Genomic DNA, 8,835 nt, shown 5'->3' on the forward strand with positions numbered 1-8,835 from the left:
GGGATGATCAAGTGATCCTCCCACCTCAGCCTCCCAAGAAGCTGGGGCTACAGGTATGCACCACCATGCCCAGCTAATTTTTAAATTTTTTGGTAGAAATGGGGTCTCACTATGTGGCCCAGGCTGGTCTCAAGACTCCTGGGCTCAAGCGATCGTTCCACTTTAGCCTCCCAAAGTGCTGAGATTACATGTGTGAGCCACCGCCCCCAGCCTAAATGCTTTTTCTTTTTTTCTTTTAACAAAAAAGAAAAAACCTATACTAAATTCTAAGTGGTAGAAAAAATGATTTTTTACTTTCTCATTTGTGCTTTTCTGAATTTTTGAATTTTTCTCACAGTGAACACCACGGGGATAATTATATATTAATAAAAGCAGAAATAAGTACTCTTTAAAGAGTTCTACCAGCCAGGTGCAGTGGCTCACGCTATAATCCCAGTACTTTGGGAGGCCAAGGCGGGTGGATTGCCTGAGGTCAGGAGTTCAAGACCAGCCTGGTCAACATGGCAAAACCCCATCTCTACCAAAAATACAAAAAGTAGCCAGGTGTGATGGTGGATGCCTGTAATCCCAACTACTCGGGAGGCCGAGGCAGGAGAATCACTTGAACCCAGGTGGCACAGGCTGTAGTGAGCCAAGACTGTGCCACTGCGCTCCAGCCTGCGCAATGGAGCAAGTTGGCTTCTCAAAAAAAAAAAAAAAAAAAGTTCTACCTATAAATCTAGGACTATTGAAAGCTCTCAGAAGGCAGTAATATGAATACATTAAAATATATAAAGATATTACATAAATCCTATTTTAGTATGTTTAATAACTAAAATCTAGCCACATATTCTATACTCAAAGAGCTACTAAAAGAAAATTACTTTTGTACTTACCTTATTTTCCATAACACATGATGTAATAAAAATTTGTGAACACTAAAATATGGGCCATATTACAGTCAACACACAACTGAGTTTATTTACTATGAACATAAAAACTTATAATTCTTGCAAATGAACATTAACATCAATCCCCTAAGACTATTAATACGCACCAATACCTAAATCACTATTCCACTAATCTTTCCACTAATAAAAGATTAATACACTATTTCAAGTTATATAGAAATAATTAAAACATAATTTGAAATTCCTTCTAAAAACTTGATCCTTACTCTTTATATTTGTGTCTCTACTGTTTTTTTAATTCATTTTCATGTTTCTTTAAACATCAAAAAAAATAATAGAGACCACATGTATACAGTTGCACTTTACTACAGATAAAAACCACAGATCAGAGCAAGTGGGAGGGCAGTTAAGTCACTCTTCTGTTTCCCTGTGTATTAACGTGAAGAAGGAAATAAAATAATACTCCACTCCTGCCTCACAAAGCTACTAAGCGGAGGAGACAATATATATATAAGAATGTGCTTGCCCTTTTTAAGAAAAAGAGGTGTAGGATAACTCAGGGGATAAGTATCATTTCTGAAATCTTTTGTTATTCTGGCTGATTAGAAATTTTCAAATATGGTTAAGTAAGCATAAATCCTACACGTTTTCAAGGTAACCCCTATAGGGACCTCTCTATATACAGTCCTGGTATAAATGCATGTTAAAAATACAGTTCATTTGAATTTATATTGTCTTGGGGCTTAAAAAATTGTAAATTACACTCACTCTTGCCAATCTTTTAAAAGATGACTTTTAAAGGAGCAGGGGATGGGATATTACCAATTTATATTTGAAAATACAGTAAACCTTTTTCAATTTTCTTAAAATATTCCACTAGATTATGAGTTATTTGAAGGAAAAGACTTCTCTCTGTATCTACTATAGTACTTAGCCAAATTCAAGTTTGACCCTTAGCAGAACAGTATGATATAATGGGAAGAGGGCTAGATTAGGATTCAGAACTAATCTTAGGGCCTATAGTTTTCCGTATCTCAATTTTCTCATCTGTAAAATGCCTATGTGTACCTACTTCACTGTGCTGATATAAGCTTAAAAATTAGGTTAAGAGATACAAAATAATTTTGAAAAATTAAATGAAAACACTTATTAGGCTATCCCCCAAAATAAAAGTGAAAACAAAAAAAAGGATTATGATCCTATTTTTATTTCAGGTAGATTATTTTAAAAATTACAACAGAATTTCAAACTCTTTATAAATGTGTATTAAAGTAAATCTTATACCTTTTCTAAGTCTTCAATTTCAGAACTGAAGTTTTTACCCTCATCCATCATTTCCTCTTCTTCAAGAGTTCTTTCATCATCATAGTCATGGACCAACATCTCAGCAGTGGGGTCAAAATCATGATCTTCAGAAGACAAAGACCCAACTGGAATAAAACAAACTGAATCACTTTACACATTTACAAGGCTATTAACAAAATAAAATAAAAATTTGTGTTCTTCTGCCAGTTCCTTTTAATGTTTACATGAGGGTTTTACTAAATGAATTTACTATATACTTTATAGGTTATAAATTAAGACCCTATGATTCTGAAAATATGTCTAAACCAGCAAAATAACAAGGCAAAGTTATTCACAAACACTTTTATAAGGGGTCTAGTCCACAAGAAAACATCTTATAACAACAAAGTGATTTAAGCAGCATGGTCTTAAAGAAACATTCTAATAGAAAAAGGAGTCAAACTTGCTTATCAGTTCATTTAATACAGCTGTCTAAACGCAAAGCAAAATGTCAGAAGAATTAAATTTCCAGAACGGAAGATTTCACAAGAATCTACTATACACTAAGACTCACACTTCAGGATAATATAAATTTTACTCAAATTCTAACCCTCAAATAAACACAAAAACACAACAAAAATCTGTTTTATAAAACAAATACAAGTTTCTGTGAAGCAGCTATATAGCCATTCAGCTTTTAAAAGCATTGTATCACTTTATATGTCTCTAACAGTACTTCAAGTTCCCTAGCATTAATCAGACAAGCATTAAACTGTAAGACTTTGCTTTACTTTGGATTATTAACAAAGTTCTTAGGATTATGTGTAGGGAATACAGAAAATCACATCTGAAGGTTTTGGAAGATGTATCCATTGCAAGTTGTTTTGGATAATTCATACTTGTTTATAAAACTGTAATATCTTTTAATAGCAAATATGAAATCTACAGGAAACTCCAAAAACCAAGAGAAGAAATGACTAAAATCCACAATCCCAAAGAAATGAAATCAAATTTATAAGAAAACAGGACTTTCTCCACTTGTTTTACTCTAGTATCCAATACAATTAGGCCAGTAACCCTCAGAGAAAGGAAGGAAAGTATCACAAACTGAGGTTGGGGGAAAGAAGAAGTGGATGGAAGCATACTCAACATAAAAAGTTTAATCTGTTCTCAGTCAAGCTACTGAATATTTTAAAATTTCAAACATTTCAGGACAGTGTGAGATCATTACCAAAACACGGAACTAGGCCAAAGATTGTTCACTACGGAAAAACCACACACATAATTCATTATTTTTGATTCTGGGTTCAGAGAACTCTAATTAGTTTTAAAAATACGATTTTTACAGGACTTAATTTTTTGGCAGGTTTACATTATGTTATCTTCCTTAACGTTGAAAAATATCTGCTCATTTAAAAACCTGTTGATTTACATGTGGTTTAATTTAAAAAGAAATACGGGCCAGGGCGGTGGCTCATGCATGTAATCCCAGCACTTTGGGAAGCCAAGGTGGGGGGATCACCTGAGGTTAGGAGTTCCAGACCAGCCTGGCCAACACAGCAAAACCCTGTCTCTACTAAAAATACAAAAAAATTAGCTCGGCATGGTGGTGGGCACCTGTAATACCAGCTACTTGGGAGGCTGAGGCAGGAGAATCGCTTGAACCTGGGAGGTCGAGGCTGTAGTGAGCCAAAATCACACCATTGCACTCCAGCCTGAGCAACGGAGCAAGACTCCATCTCAAAAAACAAAAAACAAACAAAAAGACATACGAATATTAATTAATTAGCTCACATCCACCATTACAAATTTTCTTTTTTTGAGGAATTCCTGGCAAGTTCCATGGTATGCCAAAGAGGCAGAAATGAAATAGATGCTGACTTTTCCACCTCTTTGGTAGCAGAGCTCCTCTGGGCTCTTCTGTTACTCCTGTATCACTTGGCACAACAGGCTTCCCCTTTAACATGGAAGGTATTCAATAAGGGCCAAAAATCGAAGGACCTGAGGGTCTACTCCCAGCTTTGTCCTTGGCTTTTTGGGACCTGAAGCAAGTCATTTAAACTTTCTAGGTCTAGCTCCTGTCTTCCATTTGCAAAATACATGGGGATGACTGAAAGGACCTCAAAAATCCCTTCCAACTCTTAAAATTCTCTTTTTAAAAAACTGGTTAATTGGCCGGGCGTGGTGGCTCAAGCCTGTAATCCCAGCACTTTGGGAGGCCGAGACGGGCGGATTACGAGGTCAGGAGATCAAGACTATCCTGGCTAACACGGTGAAACCCCGTCTCTACTAAAAAATACAAAAAAAAAAACTAGCCAGGTGAGGTGGGGGGCGCCTGAAGCCCCAGCTACTCGGGAGGCTGAGGCAGGAGAATGGCATGAACCTGGGAGGCGGAGCTTGCAGTGAGCTGAGATCCGGCCACTGCACTCCAGCCTGGGCGACAGAGCGAGACTCCGTCTCAAAAAAAAAAAAACTGGTTAATTAATCTCAGTACTCTGGGAGGCTGAGGCGGGCGGATCACTTGAGGTCAGGAGTTCAAGATCAGCCTGGCCAGCATAGTGAAACCCCATCTCTACTAAAAATACAGAAAAATTAGCCGGGTGTGGTGGCACATCCCTGTAGTACCAGCTACCCGGGAGGCTGAGGCAGTAGAATGGCTTGAACCTAGAAGGCGGAGGTTACAGTCAAATTGCGCCAATGCACTCCAGCCTGGCTGATGTCTCAGAAAAAAAAAAAAAAAAAACCAACAACAACAAAACAGGCTAGTTGATTAAAAACAGGTTACACTATCTTTTGGCTTTTTACTTAGATTGAAACTTCTTAAAAGAAGTCAGTGATGCCAAACGGAAAAAATCCATTAATCCAGCTGCTTGACATCGTGTATATATTTTCCTAAAATCAGTTATAACAAAAAAGTTCATCTCAAAATTAACAAAAATTTTTAGAATAAATTTTAAAGATGTAGCCTTTACATCTTTAAAATGACAGTCAAGTGAGGCTCTGAAGGTCGAGTAGATACAAAAAGTAATACTGTAAGGAAACAGACTGTTCACTCTACGGAAACAAGTTGTAATGGAAGATTTAGGAGCTCATCTGTGCTCCACCACTAACTAAAGTTATTTAAAAGTCTCCTCAAGTGTAAAATAATGGAGTTGGACCAGTCCAGAGGTGCTTTTGCTGTAGACTATGAGAGGGAGGAGAGCGAGGAGGTAAACAGAAAGGGGATGAGAAACTGAAACAAAGATATCCTTACATGATTAGCACATGAGGAAAGGTCCTTATCATGGACCTGCTTCAGGAATTCTACAAACCCCAGATTGTGTGTAATTATGCATATGTGCAGAGTTCTGGGACGCATCCCTTGCTTTCACTAGATCCTCACAGGGGTTTCTGACCTCAAGAAAGTTAAGAAACACCGTACTAGATGATCTAAGATTGTCTCAGCTCAGAAGTTGAAATCATCATTTTTCTGTGACGAACTTGGAAGTTCTTTTTTTATTTTAAGGTAGCTTTACCTCTCAACTTCCAATTTTAACACAATTCATAGACATTTAATTATGAAAAAGAAACAAAGTAAGAGGAGATGAGGAGTTACGGTTAGTAAAGTAGTCCCAGAGTTCTGACAAATTAAGTCTCTCGAAAAAGCCGAAATTAAAATCTAAATTGCTAAAGTTGGTGTCAAGTTAATTTGGGATTAACTGTTTCAGGCTCGGAGAAAAAATAAGATATGTAATAATTAAAGCCATATTACTTAAAAGAACGCTTGTCGTAGCAGCTTTGTAACAGTTACCTTTCCAACATGCAAGAGAAAACAACAAAGAACAGTATAACTGTTCCTTCCCCAAACTTAACTACTAAATGCACATTGAAACTCTTAAAAATCAATGAACAAAAACCTTCAAGATACATTTCTGTGGGGAATCATTTAGCAACAGATCTTTGAGCCCACATTACCCACTAGGAACCACTGAAGAGGTAAGAAAATAGGACAAACCTGGGCTCGAACTTCCAAAAGAAGCCTAGGAGAGAGAGAAGAAAACGTGAGATTAGATCCCGCAGCCGGGGAAAGAGGCAGCGCCGGCAACAGGGCGCAGAGGAGGCGGAGTCGAGCGCTCCACCGCAGCTGCCAAAAGTGCAAGACGTAGCTTCGCTCCAATCTTTCCCGGCCCCTTTCGGGCCCCCTCTTGGCTGCCTCGCCTTCCTCCCCGAGTCCCCAGTGTACAAACTCACAGACCCGGGACTAAGCCCGGAGTCTGAGAGGCAACTCCAAGTCGCTTCTTGGAGCTCAGCAAGTTAAAAAGCGGAGAAGCAAAACCCAGAGCAGTCGGCTCGCACCATCAGTCCCCCATCCCTGGCATCTCCGGAGTCCCCCAAATCCCGCCCGGCTCTCCGAAGCCCCAAACAACTCGAAACGTAACACCCTTTTCTGGAAGGAACTCGCGTTCTGAGCACCCAGTCTGCCCCTGGGGCCCGGGAGCCCCAACTCCGAGGCCGATCTCTTCCCCTGGAGCACAGGCCAGCTCGAATCGGACACTCGCCCCCAAACCAAAGCGCGAGCCCCCCATCCTCTCTCCCGAGTCCAGAGATGCAGCTCCTCTCAGTTTCAGGGATGCTGGCTCCTTCCAGAGTGTTCAGTCCCTCCCTGGACCGCCAGCGCGCCTCCAGCCCCGGCGAGCTCCAGCCTAGGGGCTCCTGCCACAACGCCCCCTCCCCCCAGCTCACCAGTCCCGGGGGACATGGCCGGGGCAGCTTCGCTTGCCCAGCCTTCTTTCCTCCAGCCCAGAGTAAACTGGGGCTATCAAGCCTCTCTCCTGGAGAGGGCGTTGAGGGTCTCGGTCTGCCCTTTAACCCCAGGGGCGCCCGCACCTCCCGGGCTACGGGGCGGGGAGTCCCGCTCTTCAGCGAAGCCCGGTGGCCGCGCATCCCGCTCTTCTCCGCGCCCCCAGCAAAGTAAAGCGTGCGGCTCCTTCGCGCCGCAGCCCGGGCCCGGTGGGCCGGGGGCACAGCGCACGACTCCCGCAGGGCAGTGGCGCAGCCCGCTCCCCTCTTTGCGATCCGGCCGCGGAGGGGGGGCTCGGCCGGTTTACACCCACCCGGGCCCCGGGAAGAGGCGCGGAGGCGCCGGCGGCCCGCGTCAGCGGCCGGGGACACGGCACTGCCCCGTCCCTGGGGCAGGGCTCGCTGCCGCCGGCCGCCACCTCCGTCCGGCTCCGTCGCCCGGCCCGACCGGGGCCGGAGCCGCCGCGGCCTAGTCCCGGAGGGAGACCGCTCCCGCGCCCGCTCCCGCCCCCCGGCCGGCCCCGCCGCGGCCAGTCGCCGCCCCGCGACCCCCGCGTTGCCACGCCGCCCTTCATGGGGCCGCGGAAAGAGCCCCGGATCCCCCAGGCTGGCTCGGGGGCCGCGGGGAGCCGCCGGGCGCCCGTTCCAGCCCGGCTGCTCCTGCCCGGTTTCCCTGCTCACCTCCGCCATATTGGTACCTTTAGGGCGAACGAGCAGCGCCGAGCCCAGTCCCCGGATGGGGCGCCTGAGCCAATCGCAGCCGCCGCCGCCGCCGCCGCCGCCGCCGCCGCGGTCCGCCCGGCACCCGCCCGGCGGCGGAGGCGGCACGGCCCCTTATAGGGCAGGGCGGCCCGCGACGCCCCCGGCCCGCTCGCACGCCCACACTGCCTGGCGCCCCTCGCCACCCGCGTGCCCGCCGCAGCCGGCCAGACGCGCACCCGCGCTTACGGTCCTTCTCCCGGCTGGAGTAAAGTTCCTGCGGAATTGGAGGCAAGTGGGGGACGGACGGACGCACGGGCGCGGGACAGACCCACGTCCAGCCAGTGGAGGCCCAAGAGCCGGCGGGCGCGTTTGGGGACCGACCCACAGACACCGCGGCGCGGGAGGGCGTGCGGGCAGGAAATTTGGACTGGCAGGAGATGTGCAGGGGAACTCGACAGACTCAACTTCCCTAAGAGGAGGAGGTGATCGATGAAATAGACGTGGGAGGAAGTCTGGGAAATGGGAGAAGAGGCTGGTGGATGGCAGAGTCAGTCCACAATGAGAGGACAACAGTCAGGCACTTTGCCATTTCCACGAAGAGACCTGCAGGAATGGGAGATGGAGACCGGTGTACACTGGCTTACGGAGTGGACAATGGAAGTAGACATTTGCCAAACAGGTTATTGACAGCACAGAAGAAAAGACAAAAGATCGACAGGGCAGAGAAATGATGCTGAACATACTTGTACAGTTCAAGAAGATGCCCAAAAAATATAAACTGTCCTGTTACGAAAAAAAATTAGACCAGTTCTAGGAATTGTTCATCACCAGTGTGTCTTAGGGGATGACCCAGAGATACTTGATACATCTGTTGAAGGACGGGAACAGCATATGAAAGGCCCTGAACTGAGTCTCAAAAATTCTACCCCCCACTTCCCTCACCTCTCCAAAAAGGCCAAACATTTGGGTAGGATCATAAAAGGAAACTAGTCCCCTGTGCAAGTGGATGGGTGAAAGACGGAGCATAAGGCTTAACAGGAATACCTGCTCCTACATGTGCCTTATGACCATTTGCTCTTCATTGGGGGAGATTACTCTCTGGAAGGGCCACATCCACACTGAAAGCCTTTGAGCCAAGTACACAAAAATATACGCTAACGGCTGATTGGAGAGTTAGGTC

The 8,835-nt window shown here is 45.1% G+C and overlaps 1 protein-coding gene across 4 annotated transcripts in view; it reads right to left on the reverse strand.

Moving 5' to 3' along the window:
- MIER3 (MIER family member 3) overlaps window positions 1-7,760 on the reverse strand; it is a 32,945-nt gene extending 25,185 nt beyond the window's left edge. For all 4 annotated transcript variants that reach the window (XM_005556931.5, XM_005556930.5, XM_065546281.2 and 1 more), the window contains exons 1-3: window positions 7,635-7,760; window positions 6,169-6,193; window positions 2,175-2,320 (exon numbers count right to left, since the gene is read on the reverse strand). In XM_005556931.5, coding sequence (XP_005556988.1) covers window positions 2,175-2,320; window positions 6,169-6,193; window positions 7,635-7,643 — 180 coding nt within the window. In that variant the 5' untranslated portion in view covers window positions 7,644-7,760. The remainder of the gene's footprint in view (window positions 1-2,174; window positions 2,321-6,168; window positions 6,194-7,634) is intronic.
- Between the last annotated feature and the right edge of the window lie 1,075 nt (window positions 7,761-8,835).

Source organism: Macaca fascicularis, chromosome 6 (genome assembly GCF_037993035.2).
Source record: "Macaca fascicularis isolate 582-1 chromosome 6, T2T-MFA8v1.1".
Lineage (NCBI taxonomy): Eukaryota > Metazoa > Chordata > Mammalia > Primates > Cercopithecidae > Macaca > Macaca fascicularis.